Source organism: Oryx dammah, unplaced genomic scaffold, assembly GCF_014754425.2.
Source record: "Oryx dammah isolate SB20612 unplaced genomic scaffold, SCBI_Odam_1.1 HiC_scaffold_20, whole genome shotgun sequence".
NCBI classification, from domain to species: Eukaryota; Metazoa; Chordata; class Mammalia; order Artiodactyla; family Bovidae; genus Oryx; species Oryx dammah.
In genome coordinates this window covers 45,271,139-45,294,027 of record NW_024070204.1, presented here as the reverse complement: position 1 = coordinate 45,294,027, position 22,889 = coordinate 45,271,139, and the positions used below count along the sequence as shown (strand labels likewise).

At 41.2% G+C, this 22,889-nt stretch overlaps 1 protein-coding gene across 1 annotated transcript in view; it reads right to left on the bottom strand.

Annotated features, from left to right (window-relative positions):
- The window catches only part of ITGA2 (integrin subunit alpha 2), a 108,808-nt gene that overhangs the window by 67,854 nt on the left and 18,065 nt on the right, over window positions 1-22,889 (bottom strand). Inside the window, exon 2 of the mRNA XM_040262260.1 lies at window positions 9,361-9,481. Coding sequence (XP_040118194.1) covers window positions 9,361-9,481 — 121 coding nt within the window. The remainder of the gene's footprint in view (window positions 1-9,360; window positions 9,482-22,889) is intronic.

The following is a 22,889-nucleotide window of genomic DNA, read 5'->3' as shown; positions in this document are numbered from 1 at the left end:
TAAACCCACAGTCCAGAGGCTGTTATAAATATCTTCCTTTGGTCTGTGAGTCTCTAAACTCTCCAAGCATTTCTTTGATACTAGAGATTTTCCCAGAGATTACCAACAGAGGTGCACTTAAAATACTAGGGCAAAGCATGTTTTATTTGATTCAATACATGTTTCTTGAGGTCCTAGGAGACTGACATGTTGTACAACTCTAGGGAGTTCCATTCCCACGTGAATGGTGTGCTTGGGCCTTGTGCAGTGTACAACCTGTGAAGCTGTACATGGTGGCCAGGCAAACTATGTGTCAGACTCAATTCTAGGCATTGGGGATACATTAGTGACTAAATTAGTCAAAAATTTATGGCCCCAGACTTCTCTGGTGGTACAGTGGATAAGAGTCTGCCTGCCAATGCAGAGGACTTGGGTTCTATCCCCGGTCTGGGAAGATTCCACGTGCATGGAGCAGATATACCCATGCTGCACAACTCCTGAGCCTGCATTCTAGAGCTGGAGAGCTGCAACTCCTTGCGCTACAGCTACTGAAGCCCATGCACCTAAAGCCTATGCTTCACGACAAGAGAAGTCATCAAAATGAGAAGCTGCACCAAAGAGTGGCCCCATTTGCCTCTGCTAGAAAGCCCATGCCCAGTACAACTAAAAATAAATAAACATATTAATAAATACATAAAATTAAAAAAATTATGGCCTCACAGAAGTTACCTTCTAGTGGGAAAAACAGACAATAAATGTAATGAGTAAGTAAGACATATGGTAATGGTGATCAGTACTTTATGGGTCAAGTGAGGAGGGCAGAGTCAAGAGTGTGGGGTGGAGGGTGTTGCAATCTTTATTAGGAGGGCCAGGAAAGTGTCACTGAGGAGATGACATTTACGTAGAGTTGAAGGAGGGAAAGGAGTAACATCTTAAGACTCTGGTGGAAGAGAAGTCCTGACTGAGAACAACAGGTGCAAAAGCCCTGTGGCTGGCACAGAATCCACGAGGGGGAAATGGTGGGAGATGAGGTCATGTTAGTAATGGGCCTGGATCACATAGAGCCTTGTATGAAATTGTAAGGACTTGTTTTTCCCTCTGAGTGAAATATGAGAAAGCTACTGGAGGGTTTTGAGTACAGTATTGAGACGATCTGACACATTTTAGGAGGATTTTGAAGGTTCCTCTGTTGAGAATGATTGCATGGGAGTAAAGGTGGAGCAGGTAAAGCACTTAGAAGGCACGTGGCACGATGCAGGCAAGAGCTGATGCCAGGCTCCTATGGGGCTGGCAGAGGGAAGGTGGTGACAAGATGGTAACAATATATTATAAATATATTTTGAAGGTAGGACCAGCAGTATTTCTTGAGAAGTTAGTTTTTGAATAAAAACAAAGCAAAGGGTGACCCCAAGGTTGTCGGCAAGAATTAAAAGTAACCAAGTGGCCACTGTCAGATAAGGAGGATATGGTCAGTAGAGCAAGACTCCAGTAAAGGAAGCTCAGAAGTTCAGAGGGAGGTGTTTTCAGTTGGAAATGTCTATCAGCCACCCACAGAGTTGTTTTGTCTGGCAGTAGAAGCCTACTATATGTAACACCCACATCAAGATGAGACATTTCAAAGCCTATAGCTTATAAATATAAATATTATTCCTTATACTGTTTAGTTCCAGGCCACTGACAACACAAGGAGTCCAGTGAGTTCCATATGGCTACTTGCTTGGAACATAAAAGGAGTTTGTCATGGGAAGAATTCACCTGTAATGATTTCCCATCTCTAGGAAGGAAGACGACAGGTAAGAGTTCATTTTTAGCTCTTGGTTGGGAAGCACTGCTACTATAATTTACTAACTAAACTCTAGCATATGTTTCAAGGCAATTTTAGCCTCCTGGGCTCATTATGCTGCCCCAGACTTCTCTGGCTGCTAGGCTGCTTCCTCAAATAGTGGGATGGGTACATCCTCAAGATCTTTCAGTCTCTCGATGCAGAGTCCACTGACCTCATTATTGCTAGAACATCGTAAGCCTATTATAGTTTTATCTCACAAAACCCTGGAAATCAGCTTTTGCACTGGAAGCAAATGAATCAATAAAAACTGATTCTGTTACACTGACTCATCCAACATGAAGTTTTCCTGAAGTTAAAATCAAAAGCCAAAACAGTCAATTTAATGCCTTGTGACGACATAAATTCCACATGCTTGTGCCCCGGTGGGGAGGAAAGGAATGCTTTTAAGGTCACACAAAGTCCATGAGACAGTACCTTTTAAATAGATGCTTCAGCAGATAGCTATCAATGGAAAGAACTGGAAAAGCAACAGTATTTGTAAACTATAGTTTATAAGGCACATTTTAATGTGCATTATCTTCTTTCATCCTTATAAATATCCTGTGAGGTCAAATATTATAAATATTCCTGTTTCCATATAAAGAAATCCAACTCTAAGAGTCTGATTGGCAACAAAGCCTAGATGTGCACCTATGTGCTTTCACGCCAAACCTCCAGTTCTTTCTGTCATACTAAGCTGGCTTAGAACCCTTCCAGGAGAGCTTCTCGCTATGGTTCCATCATCTGGGTCCTAACCAAATTAACAAATAGGTCCCACCTATGCCACTTAGCATTTACCAGATCCTTCTTAAGACAGAGTCAATGGATGGAAAGTTTCAGACAAGTATCCACCAGAAAGGGGGGTGGGTGGGTGGGAAGGTGTGTGCGAGTGTGTGTGGGAGTGTGTGTATGTGTGTGTGTGAGTGTGAGTGTGTGTGTGTCTCAGCACCATCATGAATGAACTTGTTCTCAAAATAGACCTTCAGGCATTAACACAGAGGGAAGCTTAAAATGATAAGACTAGTTGGTGAGGCTAGATGTGAAAAACTGATTCTTTTGAAAAAACCCTGATGCCGGGAAAGATTGAAGGCGGGAGGAGAAAGGGACAACAGAAGATGAGAGGGCTGGATGGCATCACTGACTTAATGGACATGAGTTTGGGTAAACTCCAGGAGTAGGTGATGGACAGGGAGGCCTGGTGTGCTGCAGACATGACTGAGCGACTGAACTGAACTGACTGAGATGGCGAGGCACGGAGGATTTTCACAGATCACTGAAGGTCTCCAGAGTCTCTGGCTCAGCAGATCTATTCCATAGGCAAGTCACAAAAGGTGGCTATGTATGTGTGACCCCGTTTGTGGATACACATACAAATTTGTGTTCAGAGCTGGGGAAGGAAGAAGTTAGTTGGAGCAGGGAATATTTAAAGTGCCCTTTCTACTATAACGCAAATCATTGAAAAAAATGTAGCCATAAAGATGATTTTAACTTAGTGGAAAAAAATTAGCAACTATGGTATGACAAAGATAGGTAAATCAACACTGGAGTGGTCTATGGAGCTCTAAAAGGAACTTGGTTGCCTATCTACCCTGGCCCTACTGCCAGCCATGGGAAAGTCATTGTTGATAGGAGACACGCCACTTTGTAAACCTACTAATAGTGTTAGTTTAAGTATATGACAATAGCATAATAATTAGCCATAAAAATATTAATGGTAAGTTTTTTAAACTTAAAAATACAAGAATATATTACAGTCGGACTTCTAAGCCTTTGTAGAATCAAAAATATGACTAAGTTAGAAGTTGGTGAAAATAACTAAAATGTAATAGAAGAACAAAAAGAAATATATATGTCATGGATTTAAAATAAAAGCAAACCTTATGAATAAACAAAGCATGTTAAATGGCACTGCCAGAAAAACCTAACAGCAAGAGAATTTTATCTTTGGGAAGAGACATAAAGGATGATGTTGGCTGATATCTAAAGACTGTATAATGAAAGACAAAGATGATTATTTTGGAAAAGGGATCAGAATAGCATTCTTGGCCAGGAAGAAGAAGAAATGGACCAAAATTAATCTAATATTGCATGGGAGCTAATCCGTGACAGATGAGAAATGGCTGAGGAGGAAGTGATGGGTGGAGAGAGGTGGGGAGGAACGAGTCATTAAAAATCCTGATTTTGCTTCTATATATGTTTACACAGAGGTCAATGGCACCCTACTCCAGTACTCTTGCCTGGAAAATCCCATGGACGGAGGAGCCTGGTAGGCTGCAGTTTTGGGTTTGATAAGAGTCCGACAGGGCTGAGCGACTTCACTTTCATTTTTTACTTTCCTGCATTGGAGAAGGAAATGGCAACCCACTCCAGTGTTCTTGCCTGGAGAATCCCAGGGACGGGGGAGCCTGGTGGGCTGCCGTCTCTGGGGTCGCACAGTGTCGGACACGACTGAAGCAACTTAGCAGCAGCAATGAGAATATCTCATATATGCACAGTAGTTTAGTTTTTGAAGTGCTTTACTTTTATTCTCTCACAAGGCGCTAAAAACTTCTGGTTTGGTCAGGATGCCTTTTTCTTTGTGATCCAGAGAGGCTCTGTGACTCTCCCCAAATCACCTAGCTGGTGGTGGGGAAGCTGAGGATAAAAACCCTTTTGTTCTAGCTCTTGGCTAATCTGACAAATCTCTGTCTATCAGAGAATGAAAAGACAGATGGGAACTGTCATCCTAGGTAACACTTTTTATAACAATTTTTAATTCAAAATGCTGAATGAAGTTCATCTTACTTTATAAACTTTACATGAAAATTATATTTAAATATTATTTATAAATGCCAATTACATTCTCCCATGTTCTTCCCTGGACACTTAAAAAAACATGCCCACGTGGAACACCTTATTTCTGTACTAATCTGTGTGTGTGCATGCTAAGTCATATCAGTCGTGTCCAACTCTTTGAGACTTTATGGACTGTAGCCCACCAGACTCCTCGGTCTGTGGGATTCTCCAGGCAGAAGTACTGGAGTGGGTTGCTATGCCCTCTTCCAGAGCATCTTCCTGACTCAGGGATTGAACACATGTCTCTTGTGGTTCCTGCACTGCAGGTGGATTCTTTACCTCTGAGCCACCGGGGAAGCCACTTGTAGTAATCTACCCTATGCTTATTACTTCTTAGCTCTGTAAACTTAGACGACTAACAAAGCTTTCTAAGTCTCACCCCTTTATCACTTATAAAATGGGTAATAATTTGACAAAACTCTTAGAGTCATCATGAGTATTATGTGTTGGCTAAGAATTTACTAGTATTGATATTGCCAATATACTATATGACATAATCATTGCTGTTTGTGCAGAATTGAATGTTACTTCTCTATTGTTTATCTAAAATTCCCTTACAAGAGGTATCTCATGTGCCCTGTTATATTTATAATACACATAATGCTTTACTACAATTTTTCTTACTTAAAAAGTAGAATCTATAATATATATAGATGGAAGGGTTTTTATTTTTGGCTATGAAACATGTTCAGGGCTTCCCTGATGGCTCAGTGGTAAAGAATCTACCCGCAATGCAGGAGACACAGGAGATGCAAAAGTATAATAAGTAAAACCCAGCAAAGGACTCAAGAGCATTTTGTTAAAATCTTACAGATCCCTGTGCAAAATATGCCTATACATTCTTAGAAACATGGGGCCCATGGAACAGATAAAGTCTGTACTTTGAAAATAGCAGAGTGTGACTTAAGAAAACTCTTCCCTGGGTTGGGAAGATCCCCTGAAGAAGGAAACGGCAACCCACACTAGTACTCTTGCCAAAAGAATTCCATGGAGAAAGGAGCCTGGCGGGCTATAGTCCAAAGGTCAGAGAGTTGGACATGACTGAGCAACTGAGTGCGCGTGACACATATTCATTGTATTTCTCCTTCTAAAGAGCAAGCATGCACTGGTCCTCACTACAACAAGAAAATACATTTCTACAACTGGAAATACCCTCAATCCCAGACAGTCCTCGTCACACAAGAGATTGCAGTGTTCTAAGATTTTTGAGTCATACAATGAGTTCAGATGATTCTTGAGACAGGCCCTCAGATTAGACAAACAGAAACAGTACGTATCACCACAAGCTTCCAGGAAATGACTTTAAATGTATCACAGTCCTTTGTACAACTGTGATACGGATTGCACCACCCACATCTGAACATCCTGTATATAAAATGACGGCTCCAAAGTAGGGTGACCCTTTGCCTACACTGGAGGGAGAACAGACCACAGCTTTACTTACAGGAAGAGGAGTGCTGTGGAACTCTTACTTGGGAGGTAATCTTGCTTTTAAAATCATCCAGCTCATAAGAGACCATGAAAAAGTTTCAAGAACTTGCAAAGCATATCACTACTGTTTTTAAAGTAAAAGTCCACAGTGTAATAAAAGTATAATAAATAAAACCAGCAAAGGACTCATGATCATTTTGTTAAAATCTTATAGATCCCTGTGCAAAATATGCCAACACATTTTTAGAAACATGGGGCATATGGAACAGATAAAGTCTGTACTTTGAAAATAGCAGAGTGTGACTTAAGAAAACTCAGGCTAGAGCTTTAAGTGAGTTTTCAGAAGGCAGGAAAGGGCTGAGAAATGAAGTCGGGGTTCAACAAGACAGATTGTAAAGAAAGTCAAAGTGAGCTGAGGAGAAAACTACCAGCACAGCAGCTTTATTTTTGTACTCCCTTTTTACAGTAAGGGAGTTAAAAAAAAAAATAGAGAGAGATGTGTGTGAGTATTACATATATAAAGTCTAAGGGAAAAAGACTCACAGTTTATTAAAGGAATTCATAGTAATATCACTTTCTGTGCCCAAAGTTAACTTGATTAATATCAGAAGGAAAGTTAATGTTAAAACAGTCTTTCCCACATCTGCTGCTCCCATAATGTCTGTGCGATTGTCATAAATTAGGAGTGGGGAGGGGCACAGTGCCAACTGTCAAAACAAATGGGCCATTCTGGATTCCAAGTTTCATAGTATTTTCCTTGATCCCGAGAGTCATGAAAGCTGCTGGTCCTAACCTCGGCCACCCCAGCACTGGAGCGGGTAAACCCACTGACACCTGGATCCTGCCCCAGCCCTGACCCCTGAGCAAGGAACCCGGGTGGCGTCAACTAGTGAGAGAAGTCAGGAAGGAACCCTGTCCCTCTAGTGTCTCAGGTCTTGGGAAGGGAAAATGAGCTCTCGAGTTAATATAGCAAGTGACACTAGAGGAACGCAAATGCTGTTAACTATGGGGGTTGGCACTTATGCCCCTGGCATTATTCATGGCTGCCTGATCTGCACATCCATCCTCCTCACTGACTCTATTCCACACGCCTTAAAGTCAAGGCCTGTGCTTTATACTTTCTGCCCCTCATATAGCATCCAGCCTGTGGTGCATTAGAAGATCACGTCCATGACTTGGATGTTAGGAGGCCAGATCCGGGAGTGACTTAGGCTAGCGTGTCAGGCCAGCTTATGTTCTCTTGCCTTCCTGCTTCACACCCCCACAGGGTGTAGCCCCCAGGGAAGACCTCCCTTCTCTGCTTCCTGGGGGTGGGGTATGCACATACCAGCTGGTGGCTGTACTAGGCTTGAGGAAAGAAGTCCTTGATAAGCCTTTACCATACATCTTAACAAAAAGCTCTGTGTTGATGTATCTTTCCGTAATGTCATGAAAAGGTCAAGGCAGGATTTAGAAATGTCTGGTGTCCTTGGTCTTGAAACAACCCGGTCAGCACCAGATTCTCACCACAAATTAATACATTTGTCTTTTTAAACATTTTTATTTTATATTGGAGTACAGTTGGTTAGCAATGTTATGTTAGTTTCAGGTGTCCAGCAAAGTGATTCATTTATACATATGCATACATCTATTCTTTTTCAAATTCTTTTCCCATTCAGGTTATGACCTAGTATTGAGCAGAGCTCACTGGAATGTGTTTGTCTTCTAGCAATGCTTTATGTACCTAAAGGGAATCCTGGAGAGAGAAAGGAGACAGGGCCCACTTGGCCAGCACTCTGCCTGCTAGATCTCTGTCACCTCTGTCTCTTTGGGTAACTTCCAACCCACAAAGTGGCCAGTGGCTCAGCTGCCAGCAATCCTTGACATCTCTAATAGCATCTATTGCTGATGGTGGCTCTTTCTCTGCCCCAGAAAAACTGTTACTTAAAAAGAATCACCTCAAGTTTAATGCCAGGTTGTCCTCAGCAAGGCCAAGCTTACGAAGTGGACCATCAGAACTCATCTGAAGGTCTTGTTCAGCTTCTATGTCAGTCGGTCTACAAGAGATCACTTTAGACTATCTCGAGTGAACCAGGTGGAACTAGGACTTTCATTCAGTAATCAAGAAAATAATTACTGACCCTCTACTCCACATCAGCTGCCACTCTGGGTTCTGAGCACACACCAGTGCCCAAAGCAAGGTGCCTACACTCAGAGACAGAGCAGAAGATGGGTCATGGGTGTATAAACACATAAAGATAATTTCAGATAGTAACAATGGCGCTTCAGAAAATAAAAGGCTAGAGACGACTGAGAGCGGTTGTGAAGTGCTAATTCAGACAGGTTGGTTCTGAAAGGTCTCTTTGAGAAGGAGGCATTTGAGCTGAAACTGAGAGATAAGAGCCAAAATCTTGGGAAGACAGTCCCTTCCAGGAGAAAAGCAGTGCACCAAAGCTCTGAAGCAGGAACGAGTTAATACTCTTCTCCTGCTTGTTCACCTCCACTCTTAAGACCCAGCTCATGATTCACCTCCTCTACAATGCCTTCAGAGACAGACTATGCTCTTGAGTATCATTTCATTTTGTTTCCTTATCGTACAGATAGACACACACCAAAATGTCAATCATTGGGATCCTGAATGTTTGTTTGAATTCCACTTTTTTAGAGTACCAGACATAAGTTCATGAAGGAAAAGGGGTATAAATTATAGCCCTTATTTGATAAGCTAATAACTGCCTATTTAATCATCAGAAAGAGCTCTAAATGAGCCAGGATCTGCCTGGAGTTTTCTGCTGCAACAGGGAGCATGAATGCTTGTGAGGACCCTTGGTCACCTGGAGTAGGGAATGCTGACTTTAAATGAAGCCAGTAGACAAAGCTTTGCTGAAGGAGAAAATGTAGGGAACAATTCTGCCATCTAGAAATGGTCCAGAGGTAGCGTTAGCTAGTAGCACACTTATAAAGCCTAACGGATACCAGTTTACAGAGTAAGAAAGGAAGACAAATCTATCCATCTACCTACCTGTCTATCTGTTTATCTATCATCAAATGGTCAAAATCTGGTATTATGAATTCACAATGGAATATTTAGAGAAAACTTTCTATCTAGGTTTTTTTTTTAAAAGTACTTTTCAGTCATTCCATTAATTATCAATTTGATATTTACCAAGTCTGAAAGAAAAATTCTTCATTTAAGGATATTTGAGGGCTACCAATTAATAACATTTTCATGCATCAATCTGAACAAGCAATTGTAGTCAAATATTAAATTTATTTAATGACTTTACTGAAAACATAAAGAATGTTCTTACCAGTTGCCTTTTGGATTTATAAACTGCTGCACTGCATAGCCAAACTGTTCACTTGAAGGACCAGAAAATATCTTTGCTTTTGGGAGACCAACGTTGTATGCCACACAACAGTTTAAAATGCCTATTAAAGAAAAATGAAAACAGTCCATGTTTACATTTTGTGAATATAAGGTTGTAATATAATTCTCAAAGGCCACTTAAAAAATAACTGATTGAAATAATAATTATTCTCCATCAATGTTTACCAAGAGTTTTAAGTATTGAGGCCCTGGCAGCACTCTCAATACTTTATGTGCATGACTCACTATTTCATTTGGCCTCATGGCAACTCTAGAATATGATTGCTATTATTATACTCGCTTTGCAGAAATTTCTGAAGTTGTTGGAAATACAGATAGAAAGTCAAAAGGGAAGGCCAGGATAAGGCTGTCTGATTGAAGAGCGTGAACTCTTAAACCACATATTACCTTTACGGATTCTTAAGTAACTCTGGTTCTATTTGTCCTTCCTAATGTAAGAAGACTCTAAGCCACCCAAAGGCAGGGTCAGAGGGTTATCTTCTATTTCTCCTGAAAATCTTGACATGAACTCTATATGAAATGTCTGCTGGAAAAGCATTGCTGACTACATCAAAGGAGGTTAAAAACACACACACACACACAGCTACTTGAAAATTGTTTCATCTCTTTCAGAAGGGATCATTTTTGAGGATGAAAATGTAGGGAAAGGGGTCATGTGTTTTATTCCAGCAGGAACTACAGAAGTGGTTTTACTTTTTGATGTTTCTTTCTGAATACTGGAGAAACAATATTCACTTTCAAAAACAACAAAGGCCCTGATTGGATAAAACCTGGATAGATCTTTTTGAAAAACCTTGTTTTTGATGGAAAGAAAAGAGGGGAAAAGAGGGGTTGATGAAGACCAGCCTCTCTGACGCTGATGGCGTTGACACTGGCTGTACTGCATTCTGGAGAAAGAAGGTAATGTGGACATTCATGTTCTCTATAGAGATGGGATGGGGTTCCCAGGTGGCACTAGTGGTAAAGAACCCGCCTGCCAGTGCAGGAAACATAAGAGACGTGGGTTCGATTCCTGGGTTGGGAAGATCCCCTGGAGAAAGAAATGGCAACGCACTCCAGTATTCTTGCCTGGAGAATCCCCATGGACAGAGGAGCCTGGTGGGCTACAGTCCATGGGGTTGCAAAGAGTCAGACATGACTGAATCAACTTGGTGCATAGAGATGGGAACAGGCTTCAAGCTGTTTGAGATCAGTAGTTATCTTTGCAGACACCGAAGGCAACAATGTGAGTCCTTCAAAACTGACATCAACTATGTCAACTGTCAACTGATAACTATGTGTCTTCACAAAGGAATACTCTACTTTCTGGGCAGCACTGAAAGTGCATTATTGTTTCCGGCATTGAAAGGATGGAGGAAAAGGGCTGGCTCTCCTGTTATGCCCTTGTACTTCGGGAGCAGATTCAGAAATGTGCTCCAAAGGAATAACGAGGTCAGTAATGAAGCTCTGGGGAATGAAAGTAGTTGATGTCCCTCTTCACATGCCAAAATCATTCCACCATAGGTGTGTTCACTCAAGAGTACACAGCTCATTACTGGCAATTTTTTTAGAAATAATGTGCTGTCAGGAAGAAAAGGACAAATAATTTTCAAACACTCTAAAGCAAACACTACACAGCTTTACATTTGCAAATTTTCTCTTTAATATCATTTTTTCAAATACACCACTCCATTATCCTTTTCAGGAAATGCAAGTGAAAATAACACAGTATTGGAAGCAGAGAACCAGAACTGACATTCAGAATACTGGTGTTTCCAATCAAGAGCTTAACTTTGCCCCATAGTACAGAACTCAGTAAATGTTAGTTAAATATGTTACAAATTATCTAACAAATCAGTATAAGTTTGGGGAGGTAATGCAAACTGTCCCCTTTTAAAATATATAATGCTTGAAAAGCCGTATATGGATATATATATATATATCTATATATGTATGAAATGACCTCATTTTCTCCCCATTAATTAGACATTGGCAGATCATGTCATGACATGAAATAATGATAGGCTACATTTTATCACCTAGCAGTTAAATTTTACTACATATATATATATGTGTGTGTGCATATACATTTATATATATACTATGTGTATATATATATACATGAACATGTATCAGTTCAGTTCACTTTAGTCACTCAGTTGTGTCCGACTCTTTGCAACTCCATGGACTACAGCACCCCAGGTCTCCCTGTCCATCACCAACTCCCAGAGTCTACCCAAACTCATGTCCATTGAGTTGGTGATGACATCCAATCATCTCATCCTCTGACATCCCCTTCTCCACCTGCCCTCAATCTTTCCTAGCATCAGGGTCTTTTCAAATAAGTCAGCTCTTCGCATCAGGTGGCCAAAGTATTGGAGCTCTGGCTTCAACATCAATCCTTCTATACCCAGGACTGATTTCCTTTAGGATGGACTGGTTGGATCTCCTTGCAGTCCAAGGGACTCCCAAGAGTCTTCTCCAACACCACAATTCAAAAGCATCAATTCTTTGGCCCTCAGCTTTCTTTATAGTCCAACTCTCACATCCACACATGACTACTGGAAAAACCATAGCCTTGACTAGATGGACCTTTGTTGGCAAAGTAATGTCTCTGCTTTTTAATATGCTATCTAGATTGGTCATAACTTTCCTTCCAAGGAGTAGGGTCTTTTACTTTCATGGCTGCAATCACCATCTGCAGTGATTTTGGAGCCCCGCAAAATAAAGTCTGCCACTGTTTACACTGTTTCCCCAACTATTTGCCATAAAGTGATGGGACCAGATGCCATGATCTTCATTTTCTGAATGTTGAGCTTTAAGCCAACTTTTCACTCTTTTTCACTTTCATCAAGAGGTTCCTTAGTTCTTCTTCACTTTGTACCATAAGGGTGGTGTCATCTGCATTTCTGAGGTGATTGACATTTCTCCCAGCAATTTTGATTCCAGCTTGTGCTTCATCCAGCCCATTCTTTCTAATGATGTACTCTGCATAGAAGTTAAATAAGCAGGGTGACGATATATAGCCTTGACGTACTCCTTTTCCTATTTGGAACCAGTCTGTTGTTCCATGTCCAGTTCTAACTGCTGCTTCCTGACCTGCATATAGGTTTCTCAAGAGGCAGGTCAGGTGGTCTGGTATTCCCATCTCTTTCAGAATTTTCCACAGTTTATTGTGATCCACACAGTCAAAGGCTTTGGCATAGTCAATAAAGAAGAAGTAGATGTTTTTCTGGAACTCTCTTGCTTTTTCCATGATCTAGCGGATGTTGGCAATTTGATCTCTGGTTCCTCTGCCTTTTCTAAAACCAGCTTGAACATCAGGGAGTTCACGGTTCACATATTGCTGAAGCCTGGCTTGGAGAATTTTGAGCATTACTTTACTAGCGTGTGAGATGAATGCAACTGTGTGGTAGTTTGAGCATTCTTTGGCATTGCCTTTCTTTGGAATTGGAATGAAAACTGACCTTTTCCAGTCCCGTGGCCACTGCTGAGTTTTCCAAATTTGCTGGCATATTGAGTGCAGAACTTTCACAACATCATCTTTCAGGATTTGAAATAGCTCAATTGGAATTCCATCACCTCCACTAGCTTTGTTTGTAGTGATGCTTCCTAAGGCCCACTTGACTTCACTTTCCAGGATGTCTGGCTCTGGATGAGTGATCACACCATCATGATTATCTTACACACATATATAAAATATTAGTTAAAAATGTAAATCATATCATCTTTCTGCTTAAAATACCCCCAATGTCTGAGAATAAAATCTAATTTCCTTACCACAGTTTCAAAAGTCCCTCATGGTCTGGCCCCTCTGTATCTGGTGACTTTCACTTTTCACCACCCTCTCCAATCACTGTACTGCAGCCACAGCGGCTCTCCTTCTGTCCCTTGAACACATCCAGTTCACTCTGCTTATGGCCTTTGGAGCATCCAGACCCACTGCCTACAGCACTCTTCTCAACTCAGTATTTATGTCCTGCCATCTATCCATCACTCAGATCTTTGCTCAAATAGGTCTCTGCTATCCTTGTGGAGACTGCCCCTGACTCTTCTACCAGTTTACGTCCTCCTCGATCATCGTGCTACTATCACGGCTACCATCCGAAATGATCTTGTGTATCTGCACTGTTTTGTCTCTGTTTGCCTAGTAAAACCTAAGCGACTTAAGAGTCCAGACCTTATTTCTCTTATTCACTCTTATTTTCTCAGCACCTAGGATAACATTTGCTGTATGAAGTAAATTTTTAATGAATATATGTTATTTGATGATGAATGATATGGAATATAGGCAAAATTAAGAAGAAAGATAATTCATAATCATATCATTCTAATGCAAGTTCAGATAATTTGGATATACTATTTGCTTCTAATATTTTTTCCAGTATATAAACCATAACGTATATTCCCATGTGTAGCCTGCGGCTGCTGCTAAGTGGCTTCAGTCGTGTCCGACTCTGTGCAACCCCATAGACGGCAGCCCACCAGGCTCCCCCGTCCCTGGGATTCTCCAGGCAAGAACACTGGAGTGGGTTGCCATTTCCTCCTCCAATCCATGAAAGTGAAAAGTGAAAGTGAAGTCGCTCAGTCATGTCCGACTCTTAGCAACCCCATGGACTTCAGCCTACTATTTCTTAATGCTTATGTTGGTCTGCCTACGTCAGAATCATCTTGATTCATTTGATCCCCACAACAACACTGTGAAACAGCAAAACTAGGGAGGTTATTAGAGGTTAGACACCTTTCTTGCTCACTATCACTCAATTGGTAGCTGAGATCTGAGTCTTGGTCTGGCTCATCATGTCAACCTTATAGTCCAGAATTTCTATTCATAAATAGTCTGCTCATTTTTCTCACAAAACATGATCTTCTCCATCACAATGCCTTCATCCCACTGATCCTAAATCTCTTCTTACCTGATACATCAATCCCTCCCTGAAGAGCCTGCCCCTTTTGATTAAATCTCTCTGTTCTCTATACTTATTTTTTCACATATATATTTACAACTCACTATGTCACCATTTCACACTTAGCCTATGATAACTAATTAGCTTTTACAAATTTAATGTAAGTATTCTAATTCAATGTCTATTTCCTCTTTACAATCCCACTGCTTATAGTAATGTGTTCCTATGTCTATCATAACTTAACTGAATCATATGGAAAATGACAACCTACTTGGTTCATCCTGTTTCCTTACATCCTAAACATGCCCATATGCTAAGAAATAAATCATTCAAAAATATTTCTCCAGTTCCTTTGTGCTACGCATTTTCCTAAGTCTTGGGGACAGAAGCTTTTAAACTTATGTGCAGAGTATATCATGCAAAATGCTGGGCTGGATGAAGCACAAGCTGGAATCAAGATTGCCAGGAGAAATATCAATAACCTCAGACACACAGGTAACACCACCTTTACAGCAGAAAGTGAAGAAGAACTAAAGAGCCTGTTGATGAAAGTGAAAGAAAAGAGTGAAAAAGTTGGCTTAAAACTCAACATTCAAAAAACTAAGATCATGACATCCAGTCCCATCACTTCATGGCAAATAGATGGAGAAACAATGGAAACAGTGACAGACTTTATTTTCTTGGGCTTCAAAATCACTGCAGATAGTGACTGCAGCCATGAAATTAAAAGACACTTGCTCCTTGGAAGAAAAGTTATGACCAACCTAGACAACATATTAAAAAACAGAGACATTACTTTGCCAACAAAGGTCCGTCTAGTCAAGGCTATGGTTTTTCCTGTGGTCATGTATGGATGTGAGAGTTGGACTGTAATGAAACCTGAGTGCTGAAGAATTGATGCTTTTGAACTGTGGTGTTGGAGAAGACTCTTGAGAGTTCCTTGGACTGCAAGGAGATCCAACCAGTCCATCCTAAAGGAAATCAGTCCTGGGTGTTCATTAGAAGGACTGATGTTGAAGCCAGAGCTCCAATACTTTGGCCACCTGATGTGAAGAATTGACTCATTTGAAAAGACCCTGATCCTGGGAAAGATTGAAGGTGGGAGGAGAAGGAGAAAACAGAGGATGAGACGGTTGGATGGCATCACTGACTCAATGGACATGAGTTTGAGTAAACTCTAGGAGTTGGTGATGGACAGGGAGGCCTGGGGTGCTGTAGTCCATGGGGTCGCAAAGAGCTGGACACGACTGAGCAACTGAACTGACCTAGCGACAGAGCAATGAACCAAACAGACAAGACCTCTGCTGTCACTGAGCTTCCATTCTTGTAACTGGAATAAGAAATAAAAAAATATATTATCATGGGATAAGTACTAAATTTCAGAAAGCTACAAAGAACCGTGACCCAAGAGTTAAGAAGAGGATAAATCTAAATTTGAAGGCTTCATTCATAGAAGAGGTGGCAATCTATACGGACCTTAGAGGATGAGCTGGAATTCACTACACAAAGAGGAAGACCAAGGTCTTTCGAGGCTTAAGGAGCATCCTGCTGAATACTATGGGGACATGAAAGAGAAGAGAATGGGCACAGGGAAAAAGTGGCCCAGCAAGTCACAGATTATTAATTTATACTTTCCAGGTTTAGTCAAGATGCAGTGCGTTTCAAGGTCATGTCATTACCCAGAGTGTAGCTCTTCCCTCCGGTCCTCAGGTGTATGCTTGTGAATGCAGGAAGTACTTATCCAAGGTGACCTTGCTGTGTATTTGTTGACAGTAACCAAGCCCAAGTATTCAGTGAATCTCACCCATCCTTATTGTAAAAATAAGCAATGCGTGGTCCTGGACGGTTAACTAATTTCCTCTCTGTTCACAATGAAAGGGGGTCTTTCATTCTTGATTATAACCTGGCTTGTTGTCGTTTTAATATCCACAGGCAAACCAGATTGTTAAGCACACATTGATTAATGCAAACTTCTTTTTTCTTCCACTCATTTAAAAATTTTATAGCACCTCCTGTCTAGAGAGTTCCTGCTCATCTCTGAAATAGATTTCTGGGAAACTTTAATAATTTAAGAATTAGTTTCAGCAAATATGGAGTTCATTCTCCCACTTTATTCTGAAAACTGATTTTAAGTTATAAGGTTACAGATGAGATATAGTTAACCCAGTTTTGTTCTCAAAATGTAGTGAGGCTCAGAAAGAAAAAAATATTTTGAAAAAAAGGGCAGAAATAAATTTATTAAACAAAACATGTCATTCTATATTTAGCAGCAAAATTTGGGTGTAGACGTCTATATCATTGTCAGAGCTTACTGACAAATATTTGCAGTAGAAGGAAGAGAGTAATTTGTGTAGCTATTGCAAAATTTAAGAATATATGTTGAAGGGCAGGTGGGGCTGGCTTTTCATGGAAGGTATTCATTTGCAAAAAGATCCAGAGAGATAAAGGGAAAAATTCACGTTAACAGATTTAAGACCAAAAGCAAGAGGTAGAATTGGACAGAGAGGAGTATTTTAAATTATGACTTTCTTAAAGCATTCTGGCCCATTCCACAGATGCATGCTGGTATTTGAGGGGAGGAAATACCTCTGATATATAGTTAACAAAAATATAAGAACTCTTTCAGATATAAAATAAGTCAAGGGGATGTAAGGTACAGCTTGGTTACTATAGTTAATAATACTGTATTGTGTATTTGAAAATGTATAAGGGAATAGACCTTAAAAGTTATTATCACAAGAAGAAAAATATATAATTACGTGTGGTAAGAGAGCTTCCCTGGTGGACCAGCAGTAAAGAATCCACCTGAAATTCAGGAGATGTGGGTTCAATCCGTGGGTCGGGAAGATCCCCTGGAGGAGGCAACGGCAACCCACTCCAGTACTCTTGCCTGGGAAATCCCATGGACAGAGGAGCCTGGCAGACTACAGTCCATGAGGTTGCAAAGAGTCAGACATAACTTAGTGATTAAACAACAACAACAACAATAGATGTTAACTAGACTTACTGTGGCAACCATCTGGCAAATATACACGTATCAAATCACTGTGTTGAAAACAACTCAGTCAAAAAATGGGAAGATCGAAACAGACATTTCTCTAAAGAAGATATATCTTCCAAAGAAGATAATCAAAAAACATATGAAAAGATGCTAAACATCCACTAATTATTAGAGAAATGCAAATCAAAATTACAATGAGGTATCATATCAATCAGAGAAGGCAACCTACTCCAGTACTCTTGCCTGGAAAATCCCAGGGATGGAGGAGCCTGGTGGGCTACAGTCCATGGGGTCGCTGACTCGGACACGACTGAGCGACTTCACTTTCACTTTTCACTTTCATGCATTGGAGAAGGAAATGGCAACCTACTCAAGTACTCTTGCCTGGAGAATCCCAGGGACGGGGGAGCCTGGTGGGCTGCCGTCTATGGGGCCGCACAGAGTCGGACACGACTGACACGACTTAGCAGCAACATCATATCAATCAGAATGGCCATTATCAAAAAATCCACAAACAACTATCTGGAGAGGATGCGGAGGAAAGGAAACCTTCCGAGACTGTTGTTGGGAATGTAAATCGGTACAACCACTATAGAGAACACCATGGAGGTTCCTTAGAAAATTAAAATTAGAACTACCATAACTATTCTATGATGCAATGATCCCATTTCTGGGCATATATCCCTGAGAAAATCATAATTCAAAATGATACACACACCCCAATGTTCACTGCAGTACTATTTACAATTTTCAAGATATGAAAACAATCTAAACATCCACTGACAGATGAATGAATGAAGAAAACATGATACTTACATACAATGGAATATTACTCAGCCATAAAAAGAATAAAACGACTGCCATTTGTAGCAATATGGATGGAACCAGAGATTATCATACAAGTGAAGTAAGACTAACAGAGAAAGGCAAATATCATATGATGTTACTTATATATGGAATTTAATAAAAATGATACAAATAAACTTATTTACAAAACAGAAAACAACTCACAGATCTCAAAATCAAACTTACAGTTACCAAAGAAAAAATGTGGCGGGGTGGAGTGATAAATTAGGAGATTTGGATTAATTTATACACACTGTGCTTTGCTATGCTGTGCTAAGTTGTGTCTGACTTTTTGCAACCCTAAGGGCTATAGCCCACGAGGCTTCTCTGAACATGGGATTTCCAGGCAAGAGTACTGGAGCGGGTTGCTGTGCCCTACCTCCAGGGCATCTTCCCGACCCAGGGATCAAACCTGCATCTCCTGCAGCGGCGGGCAGGTTCTTTACCACTAGTGCTACCTGGGAAGCACCAACATATAAATACGACTATATATAAAACAGATACCTAATAAGGACTCACTGTACAGCACAGGGAACTCTACTCAATGTTCTGTAATAACCTATATGAAAAAGAACCTGAAAAAATATATATATATATTTGCATAACTGATTTACTTTGCTGTAACAAAGAAACATAACACTGTAAGTCAAGCATACTCCAATCAAAATTTTTTAAAAAATCACTGCACTGTACACTTGAAGCTAATATTATATGTCAATGATATCTCAATAAAAAATAAAATCCACATTACTCATACACATGAACTCCAAGGCCTGCATCTCTGTTAAAGTGCCAGCACAGGGCGTCACTGCTCTGAGGGCATGGAGCACACCTCTACCCTATGCCTGGTGGACTGGTCCTCAGAAGCTGCAGAGGTATTGGCAGAAGCAGGGGCACAGGGCAGTGAGCTGAGCATTGCAAGGACAGCAGAAAGGTGCAGCTGTCACCAAGATATAGAGAACCTCTTTTAGGGGACAGCAAAGGCTCCCAGCAGAACTGAGCTGAAGAGTCCAGGAGAAACTCTTTCATCTAGCTCAGGGATGGGTGAAACTCCAGGTATGGTCTATCTTAGGGTAGATTTCTCCCAATCTGGGGGTCTATTAACCTCAAAAATAAGTTCTTTGCTTCTGAAAAAGGATGGTGTAAAAATATGTGATAGAACTTTCCATTTAAAGGGAGAGATTCGAAGGAATAAAGGAGTCAATGGTACCAAGAAAGTTTAACATAGCAGGTCAAATTCTATTAGGTTTTAAGGTCTGAAAATAACCCTCTATTAGTCAAGGCTCTATCCTCTGGGCCTGCAATAGCTCTACTAGCCTCTGCTTCTCTTTCCCCTTCAGTCTGAGAGTAGCATTTCTGCTGAGACAACATTTCTGTAAACCTTGTAGGTCTCTTGTATATGTCATGGGGATCTGTGCCATTAGACAAGAGGGCTCGCCACAGACCTTTCCTGGATAACTCTTTCTCACTTCCTGTTGAGAGGATCCAGGAATCACACGCCGAATCCATTCAGCAAAACATTTTCCTACCACACCCTTGGCCTTCTCTTCAGAGCATATTCTCCTAACAATCAGTCTCCTAATGTTTGCTTTTTAAAACAAGTATGGATATAGGTTGAGAATTTCTTAAATCATTAAGTACTGTTCTTTTTTAAAATTAATTAATTTATTTTTGGCTGCTCTGGGTCTTCATTGCTGCGCGGGCTTTCTCTAGTTGCAGCGAGCAGGGGCTACTCTCTCGTTGTGGTGTGCAGCCTTCTCGTGGCAGTGGCTTCTTTTATTGTGGAGCACGGGATCTAGAGTGCACAGGCTTCCGTAGCTGAGGCACACAGTCTCAGTAATTGTGGCTCAGGCTTAGTCGCCCTGCTGCATGTGGAATCTTCCTGAACAGGGATCGAACCCGTGTCTCCAGCATTGCCTGGTGGATTCTTAACCACTGGACCACCAGGGAAATCCAGTGCTGTTCTTTTTTGTTTAATACTTTCCTCAATTTATCTTTTCTCTTGCACTTCACTTCATTCAACAAGGGAAAAAGGAAGGCTGCCCCTTCAACATTTTGCTCGGAAACCTCCTCAGCTAAATGTCTAAGTTCATTGCTTGAAAACTTCCCACACAACTGGAGGACACAATCAGACCAAACTTTTTGCCACTATAAAACCGGGGTCACCTTTCCTCCAGTTTCCAGCAACACATTCCTCATTTCCTTCTGAGCTCTCACTGCAAGTGGCTTTGATGTCTTTGATGTTCATGTTCCTACCAACATCCTCCTGAGGCAATCTTCAAAGCCTCAGGTTCAAAGCCTCTCCGTCTAAATAAGGTAGTATTCACAGATTTGAGAGACTGGGACGTAGAAATATCTTTGGGATGGGGGGGCTACCATTCAACTCAAGACAGTGGCTCTGCCAGTAATGCAAAGTCTAGACAGAGGTCTGCCTGGGTTGTGTTTGTAGTGAGAAACCTTGAGGGCAAGGTGATCTCACTCTCCAGGACAAAGAATGGGTGTGCTGACTTCTTGCTGTAAAACAGCAGGTCACCAAATTTACTTTTCCTCTCTCATAATGCAGCCTACTGAGTGTGCAGGCTTCTGTTTGGACCCCCTCCCGTGGCCCTCGTGAGCCTTCATGGGGAAGCACAAGGGGAACTGATGTAAGCATGCTCGCACTGCCTGCCGTGCTGTGAGTAATGAAGTCCTTGCTCTCTAACTCGGGAATCTTATGTCATCTGTCGGCGTCCATGAAACGGCAATAGGCTAATGTATCTGCTTGTACATAGGATAAAATCAAAGGGCAGGCCTGTCAGAGCAGAGAAGAAACACTCCCCGGTCTGTATACTGAGGACTGAATGACAATGAAAATGGATATCTCCTGGGGGCTCAGACAAATCTTAGGGGAGCGATGTATTTTCCTACAAGGGTGAAATAGGGATTCAAAAGAAGTATCTTTCAATTTTAAGAAGCAAAGGGGCTCCAGCTGATGTCTGGGCCATGATTTCATAATTTGTTCTGCTTTGTAATTTTATGGCCACTTTTTTTTCAATGGTGTGTGTGCACGTATCATTTATGTGATAATTACTCTGCTGCTGCTGCTGCTAAGTCGCTTCAGTTGTGTCCAACTCTGTGTGACCCCAGAGACAGCAGTCCACCAGGCTCCCCCGTCCCTGGGATTCTCCAGGCAAGAACACTGGAGTGGGTTGCCATTTCTTTCTCCAATGCATAAAAGTGAAAAGTGAAAGTGAAGTCGCTCAGTCGTGTCCGACTCTTCTCGACCCCATGGTCTGCAGCCTACCAGGCTCCTCTGTCCGTGGGATTTTCCAGGCAAGAGTACTGGAATGGGTTGCCATTGCCTTCTCCGAATTACTCTGCATTCATATTAAAAAAAATATGTGTATCACCTCCCTGCAGAAATGAATGTATCACTATGCAGTTAAGTTTTAGGGGGTGTTATGGATGAGTTGTATCTTCCTCAAATTCCCACATTGAAACCCTAATTCCTAATGTAACTATATATGAAGATAGGACCTTTAAGGAGGCATTAATAATTGGGTTGGGCTTCCTGGGTGGCTCAGTGGTAAAGAATCTGCCTGCAATACAGGAGCCACAGGAGATGCAGGTTCAATTTCTGGGTCGGGAAGATCCCCTGGAGTAGGAAATGGCAACCCACTCCAGTGTTCTTGGAAAATTCCATGGACAGATGAGCCTGGTGGGCTACAGTCCACGGGGTCACAAGGAGTTAGACACGACTGAAGCGACTTAGCAGAGTTTGCTATGGCAGGCACTGCACCATCCATCCCAGCCAATAACTGGGTTAAAAGAGATCATAAAGGTGGGAACCTAATTTTATAGGACAGGTGTTCATTTAAGAAGAGGAAGAGACACTAGATCTCTCATTCTCCATGTACATACAGAGGAAAGGTCACATGAGGTTGCAGCCAGAAGTCTACAAGCCAGGAAGAGCAGCATCACCAGAAACCAACCCTAAGCGTCCCTTGATCTTGGAATATTAATACGATCTCCAGAACCATGAGAAAATAAATTCTTGTTGTTAAAGTCACCCATTCAGGTGTATCTTGTTTTGGCAGCAACTATAGCAGACTAAGACGGGGGGAAATAGGATTATATTGATATCAGACATTTTCAGTTTTCTATGCTATGTTTCAAAGACAAGCCTGTCATATACAGATGCACATATATAAAACAGATATATACTAATTCAAGTTATATCTTTTAAAGTTCATGTATTGTGCAAAAAAATACAAGTCATTTTTTGTAACAAAGCAAACATATCAAGTATCAGAGTATTGTGGATTGTTAGGTGATTTTGATGTCCTTTTACAATTCTTGACCTTGCAGGCAATCAACATCTTCAAAAGTCTATAGCAATTGCTTCTTAAGTCCGTTTATTATGACTTAGCGCTTCCTAACAACTCAATAAATTCTCTTTTTTTCACAATGATGTTGGAGGATGAGCTGCTATTTGGCAGACTCACTGGCTCCCAGTGGCCGAGAGGATGGGGTGAAGTACTGGGGTACCAGCTCATCAATTCACTTTCTATTTTAACATTAAACTCCTTTTATGTGAAAGGAGAAACTCCTGTATCTTCCTTTCCCTCCTCAGAACAGCATTTGCGTCCATTTAGCAAGTCAGAGCCTGTGGAATAGCTTGCTCATTAACAGGACAGGCCTGACACATCTCGAGGTCATGTATGGAGACAGCAGACA